The following is a 15,977-nucleotide window of genomic DNA, read 5'->3' as shown; positions in this document are numbered from 1 at the left end:
AAACGTTGACCTAGATTTTTCCCTTAGTTTTAAGAGCTCACTGCTCCACCAAGGAGGGTGAGTTTTTTTGCAAAATTTTATGGGGTAGGACGTTTTGTAGGCCCTACTAAATGCCTTTTCCAGTGTTATGACCCTACTCTCAAGGTTTTCCGTGAGAGTGATTTGAGGGATAGGAGTCTATCCTCTTGTTTACTGCATTTTTGAACCTCTTCCAGTTGGTTTTTAAAGGATTTCGATACGGTAGGGGTGGATCTACCTTAACATCCAAATCGTAGAGGACCTTTTATTGGATACCCTCCAATTATCTACCCTTACAACGCTATTTTCAGACAGTAGAGTAACATCAATCACTTCCTCCCATCCTCTGAAGTACTCCGTACTATGAAAGGTGAAAGTAGGAGTGTTACCCCTGTTACATACCGATAAGTTAGTATTGATAATAAAATTATATAAAGACTCACCTCGGTCGTTTGTCTCGGAGCTTCCCCACAACGCATGCCTCGCGTTGGCATCGCATCCGTGCAGCAGGTTCTTGTTTCTGGCTTCACACACAAGCCGACGAGCCTCCTCGGGTGGTGCCGATCATGTGTCATGTAGATGGAAGCCAGTATGATGCCGACACCGTCAGCGGCTTCTACCTCCACAGCCGTCACATCCTGTGAACAATATGACGGGATTAAAAATATGTTCAAATGTTTCTTAGCTACAATACAAGATCTGGGGTTACCTTCAGTCCGTTTGTAGAAAAGGTTGTGGTTGTTCCCAGTGAACCCCTTCACCTCGGTGCTCCGCACCCAGGGCTCGTGGATTAAAGCGATGTCGACGTCTTCCTCAGCCAGGAGAAGGGTTAGGTTGTCCGTTACAGTCCGCGAGTGCTGCAGGTTTATTTGGACAACCTTGAGACCCATGCTGCTGGTCGCTTTACAATTCGACGGCGTCGCCAAGCTGCACTCCCGGGTGCTGCTCATTAGCGCCATCGTTTTTGGTAGAAGCGGCGTCGTCAAGTTGCATGCCTGTGAGCAACTCGTTGGCGCCGTCGACCTCGTCCTGTTCATCCTCCGGATTGGCAGATCGGAATATCTTCAGTTGCGTTTTTCTGACGCCGAACCGAAGTTTATTGTCCACTTTTCCCAGTGGCTCCATACTCTCCTCCGATATTTGGAGAAGGAAGGACACAATGTTCTTTTGCGGAGCCTCCGCTTTGATGATGCTCCAGTCATACATCGGAACAGTGCGGTTGTGTGCCTGCAGGTATGGAATAAGTTGCTTAGCTTCGAATTACATGTTTGGGATCCAGATGCGAGCCCTCGGCCGTCGAGGGATTTCGCTGGCCGGGATTAGCTTGAGCCTCAAACCTTCCCAGTTGCTTTGGATCTTGCCCACAACTGTTTGCAGGAAGTTAAGGGAGAGTTGATCATCGCACTTGATCACCCTGTATCCGCGGACCACCTCCATCGAATCAAATCCTGGCACATGACCCTCCGGGTTTGCCATGACGTGATCGACGACAATGCGGGACAGCCGTGCCTCGATTTCGGGCCACTTATCCGATGCAGGTTTACCGCGGTTTGTTATTTGCAGGTGATCCCGTGCCACCTCATTAAATGAGCGTTTGGTTGGTTTTGGTATTGAAGCGGTGTGAACCGACACTTTGTGCTTCTTCGTTGGTTTGTCGCTTTCGTCCTGCGAACGATTGCGTTTCACGGCTTCTGCCTTCTGGGTGGCCTGGAACGCCAGGTACTCATCGACCACCTTTTGGCACCTTGCCTTATCGGCCGCGTCCTTTGGATGAGTTTTCCCTTCAGCCTCATTTTTATTTATTCTTCCGAAAATAGTCAGAGACCTCTGGTAAAGCTTATACCTTGACAGGCCTTTTTTAACGTTTTGGCGCTTTTGCCCCTTGGCATCAGCGGATGTGGATGGTTGATTGAAGGTTGATGACGTACTGTGGCCCACAGCTTTGCCATCAACCGTCTCTTGGCTGGAGGCCAAGAGTTCGTCCTCTGAGGAAGTTCCCAACTTCCATCTGTTGTGTCAATGGGTGCGTCCGTTTATCCGTTCGTTTTGGGTCTGTGTCCGTCCGTTTGTCCGTCTTGTTTGTAGCCTTATCCGATTTTTTTTGTTTTTGTTGTTCGTTCATTCTGTTTCGTACGGTCACCTGCTTTTCCAGAAGGCTGCACATGTCGCCATGTGCGGTGACCAATGAGGATTTAGGGGAAATAAACAGTCCGCCATGGCAGCGCCCCATACCATGGTAAGGCCACCGTTACAACCTGAGGCGGCCTGGTGTCAGGAGGGCTCCGTTAAAATACAGCCTAGTTTTATCCCCCGGCTGCCAAACCCACCCAATAGGCACGGGTCGCGTTACACCTTGGGTTGAGGGAGTGTTTTAACGAAGTTTACGTCTTCGACCTGTGTGGTTCGCGGGAGACCTACTCTCCTACCTTCCATATCTGGGAGGCGTTCCCCTATCCACCACCTGGGGACGCGCCCTATAGGGATAACAGGTTCCCCCAAGGGAATCCTCTAGTACTGTGGTGAAAAATTATATGAAATCCTCTACTAGTGTGGTAGACACAGAAAAAAAATATGAAATCGTCTACTAGTGTGGTAAATATCTGCAATCTCCCACTAGTCTAGTAAGTTGAATTTGAAAATCCCTTCGTATGAATCTACAAATTAGTACTAGAAAAAAGCTCATTTAACATTTGCTCCTTCTCATCTCATTAACATTCTCTGGTTTCATCGTGTCAGCAGACACGGGCCTACGTTTACGTTGGTGACTGTGAGCATCATAAGAAGTAAGTCCGATGAAGTGCGATTGCTGAGTGCTTGTTGTGAATATGATGTTGTGATTATAACTAAGACTTGGCTCAACTCAAATTTGTAGGAGACATAGTTTTTCGAAAAACATTTTTCTAATAGCGGTCGCCCCTCGGCAGGCAATGGCAAACCTCCGAGTGTATTTCTGCCATGAAAAAGCTCCTCATAAAAATATCTGCCGTTCGGAGTCGGCTTGAAACTGTAGGTCCCTCCATTTGTGGAACAACATCAAGACGCACACCACAAATAGGAGGAGGAGCTCGGCCAAACACCTAACTGAAGTGTACGCGCCAATTACTTTTTTTTTTTTTTTGTAGTTTTTCGATACGAATCGTTACGTACTTTTCCGTAAATACAGAGATGCTGCTAAAACTGGCAAGATACGGATACTACATGGATATATTGGACCAGCTATTCGTGCGAATACGCGGTTCGCAAAATTTTCTTCATATTTGTGTTTTCTATATTCCACCCTTAAGTAATGAGTGACTGTATAAGTCGGATGTTAAATAAGTCTTTGTATGAAGAACTGAAGAACTTCGGCTACGGGAATGGGTTGGAGCGTGACGCCACAAGTAGGATGAGGAGTTCGGCCAAACGTCCAAAAAGGGCGCACGTAGCAATTATATATATATATATATGAAGAATGTGTTCACAAACTTGAGCTTAATATAAAGAGTAATCCGAAGAAATTTTGACTAATCTAACTTCGTATCTGGTGAAGATATTCAGGAATAACATTTGGTATCTATTCCCCATAATTCCTTGAGGAAATTGTCTTCTACAGTTGACTTCGGTTCACTTGTTTTATCAGAAGATGATGTCATTGAGGGATTGTTAAAAATTAAAAACTCTTCTCATTCGGACTTATATATATATATATTTATATTCGTCGTCCATCTTGAATATTTAAAAAGTGCCACATGACAAATTAAAGTACATGACATAAGCTTTTATTTCGGCATAGGGAAAAATTTTTTTTATAAAAACTGTTCTGGGCAGATGGGGGTGTCCGGTTGGCGAAGAATGCCCCATATATATGAAGAATGTGTTCACAAACTTGAGCTTAATATAAAGAGTAATCCGAAGAAATTTTGACTAATCTAACTTCGTATCTGGTGAAGATATTCAGGAATAACATTTGGTATCTATTCCCCATAATTCCTTGAGGAAATTGTCTTCTACAGTTGACTTCGGTTCACTTGTTTTATCAGAAGATGATGTCATTGAGGGATTGTTAAAAATTAAAAACTCTTCTCATTCGGACTTAGATGGTCTTTCTGTAATATTGTTTGAAAATTGTCGCTCTTTGGTGCATCCTCTTAAACTAATTTTTAAGAAATCGTTGGCTGAAGGAATATTTATCGATGATTGGAAGCTGACTCCAGTCACTCCAATTTACAAAAGCGGTAATAAAAGCGATATTGGAAATTACAGGCCAATTACCAAGTTATCTGCTGTATCTAAACTTTTTGAATGTGTTGTCAAAGACAAGTAATACTTTAGCGTTAAATGTCTGTTCTGAATTTTGTTACACATCAATGAATAAATAAATAAATGCGAATTTGTGTTTCCTCCAGTTCGAAACTACTGCTGTTAAGTCGCTGAAACTTGTTGAAGGTATGATAGTATCTCACAAAGCGCAGTCTTCACTGATCTCACAAGCCTTTCCCATGCACCACCCATATGGGGGGCGCTTGGTGAATTAAATCTCCATTTCACTTGGTCGAACGATGAGACGATACCATTCAAGTCGATATGTTTCAGACTCTGCGCGCACTCTTTTATACAACACCCACAGTCGATTTATAAAGTATGTACCACGAATTTGATTGATTACATACTCATGCATTTGGTGATGGAAGTTTTCACGAACCCAATGCACTATTAAAAAGGTGACATGTTAGGAATTAGGCATCACTATAACATCCTCATGGTTGTTTAAGTGGTCAAGTCGACTTTTGCATCTTATTATGCCATTTGTGTAAAGAAAAGAGTTTGCTAGATTTTTCAAACATCTTACCACATTTGAGGAACCTGATCTCTTCACAATAATCAATGGGTTGAGCATACCTGATAAGAAGACATTGAGCTTTCTGAATCATGTCAAAGTCGGTGGATGTTTTCCGTTGCCTTCCTAGCACAACTGACCGTAACCGGTCGACGTATAATAAAAATGTACCCACAGCTCGATACTTGTTCATGTGTTCCTTTGTCGTATGTAGTACATAATGTTTAATTTCCGAATCGTTGCACTCCTCTAAGTTTAACTCTTCGTACTGCGGCCAAACTTCTGCGCTCGACCTTAAACAAATTGGGCCGGTAAACCGCAGATGGTAGCAATGACGTGCAGCTGTTTTTGTAGCTAAATCAGCGGGATTGTTTCTCGAAGTAGCCCATTATCACTGGCTTACGTTTGATGCCTCTAGATTTTCGTCTATGCATCACAAATTGGTGGAAGTTTTTAGGGTCCATTCGCATCCATCTTAGCACCGTCTTTGAGTCTGTCCACCAATATTTCCATATTATGTTAATACGTTGTGTATTGCTTACCATGTTCGCCAGCCTCACACCAATTACCGCCGCCTGCAACTCTAGTATGGGTTTCGATAATGGCTTTAGCTGTGCGACTGTGGATTTGCCAGCCACTAGACAAACCGTGACGTCATTTCCCTTTGATACACGCAAGTAGTAGACAGCTGCATACACGGTTTCCGCGGCATCAACAAAGATGTGAAGCTGAACATCTTCAGCATCTTTCAGCTATAGTGAATAACAACGAGGTAATTCTGGACTTCCACTGGTTCCATTTGTCGAGAAGATTGTCCTGGAGCGGATCGTCGATACCAGATCGCCATACATCTTGCAGCAAGATCTTTAACCCTGCGGTGTAGCAACAAACAAAACCGAGAGGGCCGAAGATAGACATTAAAATTTGGAGTATCATCGATTCGTTAATAACATCCCGACGAAGTCTCGCAAATCTACAAATATATTAAAAATTATCGCTTAAAGGGTTCCAAAACATACCGAGGATTTTCGTAGTTGAATCCCATTCCTTGAGGGATTGAACTAACATAGGATCTTCCTCGAACTGCTTCACGACGAATTTGGATTTTGAAGACCAGCCACGTACATTGAAGCTAGCGGCGCCATGGTTTTTTCAGCGTTTTTGTCCCGTATGTAGTGAGCTATAAATGGAGCGCAATTCAATCCGAAGGCCAACGCTCTCGTAACAAATACTTGGTGGCTGAGGATCATCACCGTCATCGCACCACAAAAATCGCTGAGCATGCGTGTTACTTTCCCGAATATGAATACGGTGAAACATCTCCGCGATACCACCACATATAGCCTTCTCTAAAAGCTAATGAAATACTAACAAGTGAGTTAAACAAGTCTGGGCCACTCAGTAGGAAGTTGTTGAGTGACACCCCCGTTCACCTTTGCAGCAGCATTCCACACCATCCGAAGCTTTCCACGCTTATTTGGATTGCTCACAATGAAAATGGGCAAAAACCATGTTTTATCATTAGAAATTGCACCCTATATCGGGGATAGTTTTTTCGCGTACCCCTTGGAAAGTTGATTATTGATTTGAACTTGAATATTAGATTTTAGCATAGGATCCTTACGAAACTTCCTCTGCAAACAATCAGTCGTTGCAAGGCATATACACAGTTATTGGGTAGCAATACACTTGAGGTACGCCATCGTAGCCCAGTTTCGTAATAGTACTCGACCATTTTGCAAGTGCTATTCGCAATACTCACGGCTTTGGCATCTTCCGACAGTAGCTGAGTAGGTTTGGATGACTCTAAAATGAAGAATTATTTTATCGTCTCGTGCATTTCGTCGTATCTTTTTAGGCAATCGCATGTATTTACACTTAGTCGATATTCGGCAGTCTGTCTTGAGTTGCACCCCTGCAACGCCCAACCCAAACGGGTATTTGACGCTATGGGCGGGAACCAGGTTCCCACTCTAATTTTGAGAGGAATTGCCAACCTCAAGTTGTCCGCACCGATTAGCAATGATGGTTTTATTTTGTTGTATGTTTGTTGGCAATCCCACTAGATATCGATATAGCCGCTCCATCGCAGATGCATTGATTGGCTGCGCCAGAAGATGGAGATCTGCAACAGTATGAATATTTTTGAGAGTATATTACTGCCAATTTGTCACACTCGAAATTTCGACGGCCGTCCTAACAGAATTTTTTTCAACAGGTGGTCTCGTTTACCTTTCAAGCCTAATTCATTAAATATTCTTTTTTCCATTACCGTCACAGAACAGTCTTCATCTAAACATGCAAATATATGCGGGGGAAAAATTTTGTGTAATGTCTATCGCTTAGAAAAAAACGTTAAAACGGGGGGTAGAGGGGTGTATCCCCATCTTACAACTGAAAACCGCACCCTCCGGAGCCATATAGTTTTTAAGTAATTTAATGTTAAAATTCTGTAATTTTGCGAAAAGTTGGTGTTGCCATACACCTGAAATAAAAACGAAGTTCGTATGCAGAGATGTTCAGTGGAGGGTTGATTGTAAAACTGCAGTATTTTTTGCTGTAATTTAAAATTAAGAAATATTTTTGAAAATAAAAACATACAACTCATCGAAACTTAAAAACAATGATATTAAGCGTATCACAAAAAAAAATAAAGTAATTAAAAGGCAAAAATTACGGTTAATAGTGTATTGTATTGCTTCGATCAGTTTTACAAACGGATCCTCATGCCTTTTATAAACAGATTTTCTCCACAAAATGGACAAATGCATTTGCATTTAATTTTAATGAAAATAATTCGAATATAAGGATAAATATAAGTAGGTAAAAACACGCGTGTGAGTGTATATTTAGTGAAGTGTAAAAAAATATATAGTGTAATGTGCCAAATTATAGAGAAGTTTCCGAGGGCATTTCGAAGGGAAATAATTACGAAATTATTATTTCTCGAATAATTTGGAGTTATAAAGAGTGTTCCTTAACACCTCACTAACATCTCCACCAAGTTTCATTAATAAAGACATTATAGTTTGCCAAAAATTGACCAATAGACACGATTGCGAATCCCAGCCATGTGCAGTATTGTATTTTTTTAATAAAAGCGAATCGGAACGATTCTGAAGAGTGACTGCATTTCTTTGTGGCTGCGACTGTGCGTATTTATCTGCACTCCTGAAAATTTGTTTGTATTTGTACTTACGGTGCTGGGTTTCTGTTCGCTCATTACCGAGATTGGTTTATGTATTAACGCATTATCTTTTATAGTGCAACCATCTACACCACATACTTTATTCATAAAACATTTGCGCCTATACGAATTCAAGTATTGGCGACAGAGGTTGTTCGCCTTAACTTCCTCCCATTTTCGCTGAAGTGTAAATTTATTTTAAGTGTCGCATTGCATTACCTTATGATCGTAGCTCTTGCAAATTATACTCGTACACTGCTTGCTCGTTGGTATGTTGCGAGCTGGTGATGGTGGTCGTGTCGATTGTATGCGTGTTAACCGTAGCACTACTTTTAGCAGGTGCTAAAGAGACGACAATACTGGCTGCTTCGGGTAGATTGTACAACCAGTCGCTGAATTGCTTCACCACCGGAGTATTTTCATCTTTCGGGTGAACCGCCCAGTTCAGCTTTCGGTTGTTGGGGACCTTGTCAAGCAACTCCTTGACAAGTAGAGGATGATGCAGGTGCATGTACATTTGGCATCCCGATATGGTATCGATATATTTTGGAGTTGAATGGCATTTGCATACCTTGCGCATTTTGTATACCTACTTGCTGCACTGAATACTTTTGGTTGACTGTACGAGATGTCATTTGCAGAGGTGGCGATGCTGCCCGTTGTGAATTACTGTAGCCTTGGGTTATACTCACTTAATTTAGTTGACAGTTGCGATTCCTGAACTGATTTACTGGGCTCGAAATTCCAGTTCGCAGAAGCCCATGTCGAAAAGTTCGTGGATACTGGAGTTGGAGCACTACCAGCAATGACGGTAGAATTTGATATATTAGTCGCCGCTTTTAGAAGCGGATGGGCTCTTGAATTAGATATCTTCGCAATTGTTGAAAACGTTGGGAGAAAATTCACGTGCCGGTTACCTTGCTTAGTAGTTGGATGTGCGTTCGTGGTTGATGCATGATTCTGGTAGCTTTTACAGCTCCAGGTTTCGTCAGCCACATTACTATCTACTCCAACGCAGTTGAAGTGGTAGCAGGCGTCGCAGGTGTCACATTGGACCATACTCTCGTTGTCCGCTGCGTCACATTTTCGACAGCTTTGTCCCGTTGTTTCTTTGTCCATATTGACCATCATAGGAAATATTCTGCCCTATCACACAATCCATCGTAGCAAATCTCCGAATGTAAATGTCCGCTCCGAATCGGAGCAATTTTTTATCATGCAACCCATGTGAATTCGAAAAAGTTGTTGCCATACGCACATTTTAAATTTTGACGTTTCGAAATCAAATGTTTTGCAATAAATTGAAATTTCAATAAAGACAAGCGTAAATAAATATGATTAGACTGGAATATATATTGGAAAAACAAAGCTTTTAAGTGTTATGGATTCTTCGTTGATATTTTGTATAATGTTGGTGGAGGCGGAAGGTGAAAGAAGTAGATCGAATATGAAAATTCAACGAAAAATATTAAGGGACGCAAGCAATCCGCTCGATGTCGAGGACACAATGTAAGTATAGGAATAACTTCATAACTTCATAGGTTAACTTTATTTTATGAAACAGGTTTACTAAAAATTACCGCTTGAATAAGGCGGCGTTTTTGTACGTCTTAACTGTCCTAAATGGAAATGCACGCTCAATGAGGCCGTGCTCCATCTCTTCGCTCCAGCGTTTGTCTTCCGTATTACGTTTTTTTGCGGAGGGTGGGTACCAGCATGGAGTGGGAAAGGACTTTGACATTCCCATGGCTCAATCCACATTTTGTGGCGTATTAAAAGACGTGTTACACACTCTTCAATGTCACCTATGTCCTCAGTGGGTGAATCTTGATTTAAGCAACGAAGAAAAAAGACAAGCAAAGATGGACTTTTATCAAAAATATGGATTTCCTGGTGCGATTTTATGTGTAGACGGAACACACATTAAAATTGTTGCGCCAGCTAAGGACAAATTCCTGTATTTTAATCGTAAAGGGTACTATAGCATCAATGCTATGATTGTAAGTCTTGCAAAAACTGATATTTCAAATATCTTTCTAATTTTTTATTTATTGCAGATATGCGATAATAAAATGAGAATTCGCTACGTGAATGCGCAGTATCCTGGCAGCAACCACGATGCTCATATTTTTTTTGAAAATAAATACCTAAACGGCGAACGAAACACTTGGCTTTTGGGTATGTGCATACACATATAGACCGTTTGAATAATTTTTTGCTAAAATGATTTTATTCATTCCTCAGGAGACGCTGGATATGCTCTAGAGCCATGGTTAATGACGCCTTTTCGTTCACCTACAACAGGAAACGCCGAAGGAAACTACAATAAAATACATGCAAAAGCCAGAAATACTATAGAAAGGACCATAGGTGTATTTAAGAACCGATTCAGATGCCTTCTGGGTGCTCGTGAGCTTTATTATGAACCCATGAAGGTTTGCGAAATAGTGAACGTTGGCGCAGCATTACACAATATTTGTATCCATTATCGCGTGGTTGATGATTTTTCAGAAAATGTTGAAGAAAACCATTTTAATCAAACGTATGAACCTTCTCCTTCAACATATACTGATATAGCTATTCGGATAAGGGAATCTATATCTTCAACATTAACACGACTGTAATATTCAATTAAAAATAGCAAGACTTATATGTATTAATTCATTTACACTTTTTTTATTTGAACTTTTGATAGGCACTTGTATATAAATAAAGGAATGTACATATACATACATACATATGTTTAAATTTCAGTTGTTTTTGGAAATCACATTTAAGCTTTTTTGCTCAACTAATAACATTTGTTTTTTTATTGAATTTTTAGCATTGATCAAATCTTCCATGGATTGGTTGTGTCTATGGGTTTCTTCCACTTCTGCATTCTTCAGGTCGTAGTGCCTTTCCTTTGCTAGGTATAATCGTCGTATACCGGAACAAATATCTTCCAGCTTTTGTTCCTGTATTGAATAGTGTGCTATGGTCTTTTCCTGAAATTCCTTTTGAAGCAAAAAATGGTCTTGAAGTACTTCTGCTATACTTGTATCAGTTGGTTTGCGCGCAGAGGAAATACGTCTCGGAAGTGCTGGACTGCGGCTCGATGACGTCATTGACACGTCAGCCCCGATCTCAGCTTCAGAATCGCCTGCAACAGGTAGCCCAACACTCACAGTGTTTTCAATTCCATTCGTGCTAGTCTCTAGTGCAGTCAATCGGATGACAGCTTCCTCCATTTCATTGAAATGGTGCTGCCTGTTTCGACCGCCACCAGTAGCCCTCTGTTCTATTTTGTTTTCCGCTAGCTTCCTTTTAATATACGCCTTCCAGTCTAGCCATACCTAGTAAACACGATATATATACACACAAACAAGGCACAGTAAATAACACATTTTACCTTTTTCCAGCTAGTGATGTCTTTCTGAGGTGGGCCCATGCTGTTAAGCTCCTCCGCCACCTTTTTCCAAAACTCTGACGCTTCTTCCTTAGAGCACTTTGAAAAGCCGTGTGCCATAGAGGGCTTTTCTTGCAGCAACTCCAGCAAAGCCGCATACTGTTGCCTTGTTGTTATTTTGGACCTGTATTTTGACAAATTAAATACTGATTGCGCGTTTATTCAATAAATACTTACATTTTTATAATTTTTTCACTTTATTTTAATTTATTTCAATTTTTCGTGGATTTTCCGCTTACAAAAACTTGTCGTAGAAAAATTGTGGGAAATGTGACAATTTGACATTTAGAGTGTACTCAGTGACTGCTATTCTCCGATTTTCGAATTTACGTTCGGAGTTGTTCGAAATGCATGAATGCTTTTGTAGCAACTTCTCCGAAAAACAATATACGATGGAGTGCGTGATAAGGCCGATTAAAATGAAGTCAAAACGCAAATTTAATTTTACGGCAAACAAGTTTTATAGAATTGTTGCCCGTATTCTAAATGAAAAGACAAATTTTTAACAGCGTCCGGGCGCTTTAAAACTTTTTATATTTTTGTTCTTATTTATTACGACTACTCCGATTTACACCAAGTGACACATATTTATAGCTGGTAAGAGTGACCTGATATTACAGTTAGATTTAGTAACTATAATAATATAAATATATATATATAAATCTATATAAATAATTATGTATTTATATAAGCAAATAATGAGAGATGATCATAAAATAAGAGAAATACAGTACAGGAGAGAAAGAATGCGAATGTAAGAATAATGGAATATACAGGGCCGTCGAGGTAAATGCGGAAAACATTTCGAAAGCTCTGGAGAAGTAGCGTGAAGTCTAAAACCGCTGATAAAGGGACATATTTTAGTGTATTGTTTCCTGATTGACATTGGTGTGCCGGAGTAAGTGCTAGTGAAACGATGAGTCGAGAGCAGGACAGAACAGCTGCGATACTAGAGTCACTTCGCGCCGGAAAAAGCCCTAAAGACATAATTGAGTGGTTTTGCTACAAAAAAACGCAAGTTTACGAAATTGCAAAAGTTTTTCGTGAAGCCGACTGCAAGGATGATGTCTTTTCTGATCGAGCAAGTCATACAAAGACTCAGGCTTGGCTCCAGAATAACCTACCCTACCACTGGTCACCAGATTTTTGGCCACTTTCAAGCCCAGACTGCAATCCTCTTGATTATTACGTGTGGGGCACAGTTGAAGTAAAAGTTAACGCGGAGCCTCATAACACTTAGGACGCTCTGAAGACAAGGAGGAAGTGATGACTACAATGGACAAAGAGGAGGTGGCTCGCTCATGTGAGCGCTTCAGGTCACGGCTGGAGCAGGTAATTGTGCGAGATGGAGGTTACATTGAATAATTTTCAACTATGATATGTTTACTCACATTATACAAAGTTAAGTGCAAATGAAATTTTTTTTGAGTAAATATCCAATAGTTTTGTTTTTAAGTTCAACATTCCGGATTTACCTCGACGGCCCTGTACATAAATAAGAGAATGAATGATATTTACTGCCCGGCCGTACTTTTAGTAGATAACACCCACTTTTTATGTTACATTGAAATATTGCAATATTTTATGTATTTATTTATATTTATATCTTTTGTGTTCGTTACATTATTATTATTTTATTACTTTTGCATTTCAATTTTGAATAATTTCACTTAAATATCAATTTAAAAATTTGTTGCTCATTTATGTATTTTATACTGGTTGCCTACTGGGCAACAGCGCATTAAATACTACTTTGCTTAAAAAATATGGTCTGAACAACGACTGAATGGATGAATGTATGAACAAATGAGCGGACCGAATTCGCGGACCGAATGGTTGTATACATAAAAGTAATGCGATACAAAGAAAGTGCGTTGTCGATTTGTCTTTGCCTAAACACTGATTAGTCTTGAGATGGATCTGGTCGATACATTAATTTCCCTGGACATGATTTTCTGCTTTCGCCTTTATGGCTGCACTGATTTGAACCTCGCGAGGACGATCACTTCTTTTTCTGGCTGTCACTTCACACGCTTGGGAAAAACAATTGATCATGCGGTAAAGAAACATTTTCGAAATATTAAGTTTTTTCAGCAATTCGTAAATCTCACCTGCACTTTTACCTCGTTTATGTAATGCACTCACTCTAATGCGATTTTCCTTAGCTCCCCACTCCATTCTTAACAAGCAAAGTTTGCCGCGAAAGTGAGTGTAATTTATGATTAGACAATGCATACGAAAATAAAGCAAAAATAACGGAAGTTTTTTCGGTGAGTTATTCTCGCGGCATGTATTGTAAAATTTGTCACAGAATTTATGGCAAGACTAAGTATTCATTCATGCATTTGTATGTACGCACAATGCAGCACATTTAATATAATATTATATGCTTTTTTATCGCGATGCATTGTGGGATATAACTTGTAACTTGGGATACAAAAGTAGCTTTTCTCGGTAAATTGAGTTTCGGATGCTGGAAAAATATTAGTGTCGTGTGATTTGAAAAGTAGCTTAATTTCTAATATGTGTTTGGAGAGCCCATTAGCGTTCATGAGGGGATATTTATGGGCTGAGGAGCTTAATTTTTTAGTCGTGAAGGCAACTCGTAGATTCATTATTAATCAGACTTGTTATAGGACTTGTTTGATTTCACTTGATGACTCCGATGTTGTTCCTTTAGGCTGAGGGTGCATTTATATTTTTTGGGATATTTTAGCAACTTGGGAATATGAAAGTGAGTTAAGGTTGAGTCTGGGCGCTTGAGTAGTAGGAATGGATTTGCTCAGATACACCTCATTAAGGAAAAAGGGGTGTATCTGACCTTATGTAGAGTTTTATATATTAGGCAGATTTTATAATTTACAGAATGATTTCTTTCGCATAAGGCACTCGGAGCTACCTAGCCAATACTGATCGAGTTAAGCTTATTTTCGCGATATTTTCGGCTTGCCAACCATTGTCTGGAGTAGATTTACTGGTTTAGAGTGTTGGAGAGAAACTCTCCTGTTGATTAAACTGTTGATTTTGGGGAGATTTATTAAGAGCGAAAAGGGGAGTGGTTTTTCGTTTTTTGGTGTTATAGCAACTTCAGCCGTTCTTGCAGTAAATTAATTTTCTGCTATATACTTTTCTGTTGCGTAATTTGTTGTTGATTTTCAATGGGAGAAGAAGGGGCTATAAGTAATGGATTCTGTTTTTGATTGGCTTGCTGTTGCAGCTGTTGTTCCAGCTACTGTTGGTGCTGCTTCTGTTGCTGCCCGATTTGGTGGGGAGTGGTCAATGTCCATTTTAAATTTTGTTCACTAAAATTTTTTTCTTTCTGTTTTTTTCTTATTTTTTCTTTTTTATGTAGGAGAAAATGTTAGTTGGCAACACTGAATAGAAGCATAAAAAGCAGGCATATGTTCAGGCCGAGCTTATTGTAGCTGATTTATGTTTAATGTTGTTATTTTTTGATATTGTCTTTGCTTAAGATCTGAGCGCCAAATTTTTAATTAGCGGAATGCTTTTATTATGGACTATTTTTACTTTATTTCATACAATACCGATTAAGAAAATGTTCTTTAATCGGATTCGCTCGGTATTATGTTTTTTTGCCACTTTATTCACAGTGAACATTTCGCATTAAGAAATCGGTAATAAAATCACTTTGTTTATTTAAGGGTTGCCAGCCTATGACTTGTGTTTGCTTCGCTACGACATATTTATAAGTATAATGTTGGAAGAAATTAAGTCATCAAGCGAAAAGCATGAGCTCAAAGGTTTTACTAACCATTTGACTGCTGAGGAGTGATATCGCGCTCCTCTTGGTTGAGCCAAAAATACGAAGAGCGCGATAAAACTCCTATTTGTTCTTATGCCATGACAGCGGAGAGCGTAACAACGCTGCTCTAAGCCAGTAAAAATTTGTGATTAAACTTGTGTTAAGCGTTCAATACTAAAGGGTGATTTTTTAAGAGCTATAGGAAAGTTTTTCAAAAAAAACCCACGTAAAATTCAGAAAAATGCATGTAATTTTTATTTAAATCGATAGTACAGTCCATATAATTTGATGTTTGAAGATTATTTCATGCAAATGTTGACCGCGACTGCGCTTCAAATGGTCCATCCGCTTACTCCAATTTTGGCATACTTCCTCCAATGTTTCGGCTGGTATCTCACATATAAATGCGTTAATTAAAGCAGGCTTGTCTGAATAGACATGCGATTTAACATAGCCCCACAAAAAATAATCTAAAGGCGTTATATCGCACGATCTGGGTGGTCAATTTACAGGTCAGGGACGTGAAATAAAATGTTCACCGAATTTTTCTCTCAACAAGTCCATTGTTATGCGTGCTGTGTGGCATGTGGCACCGTCTTGCTGAAACCACATGTCATGCAAGTCAAGCTCTTACATTTTGGGCAAAAAAAAGTTGGATATCATTTCACGGTAGCGCTCACCATTCACAGTTACGTTACGATTCGCAGCATCTTTGAATAAGTACGTTCCAATGATACCTCCAGCC

At 40.0% G+C, this 15,977-nt stretch overlaps 2 protein-coding genes across 2 annotated transcripts; one reads left to right on the top strand and one right to left on the bottom strand.

The window, feature by feature from the left end:
* The first annotated feature begins 9,429 nt into the window (after positions 1–9,429).
* On the top strand, positions 9,430–10,219 carry LOC128869755 (putative nuclease HARBI1). Its single transcript, XM_054112359.1, has 3 exons — positions 9,430–9,530; positions 9,586–10,021; positions 10,079–10,219. The coding sequence occupies exons 1-3, from the start codon at positions 9,430–9,432 to the stop codon at positions 10,217–10,219; spliced, it is 678 nt and encodes a 225-aa protein (XP_053968334.1).
* A 552-nt stretch (positions 10,220–10,771) lies between these two features.
* LOC128869754 (uncharacterized) lies at positions 10,772–11,728 on the bottom strand. The gene is made up of 3 exons (XM_054112358.1): positions 11,647–11,728; positions 11,413–11,593; positions 10,772–11,356 (listed from the first exon to the last, which is right to left on the bottom strand). Coding segments are annotated over exons 1-3 (768 nt in total). The 5' UTR covers positions 11,649–11,728.
* Positions 11,729–15,977: the final 4,249 nt, after the last annotated feature.

The sequence above is a fragment of the Anastrepha ludens genome, chromosome X (assembly GCF_028408465.1).
Source record: "Anastrepha ludens isolate Willacy chromosome X, idAnaLude1.1, whole genome shotgun sequence".
Lineage (NCBI taxonomy): Eukaryota > Metazoa > Arthropoda > Insecta > Diptera > Tephritidae > Anastrepha > Anastrepha ludens.
This window is presented reverse-complemented; position numbering and strand designations above follow the sequence as displayed.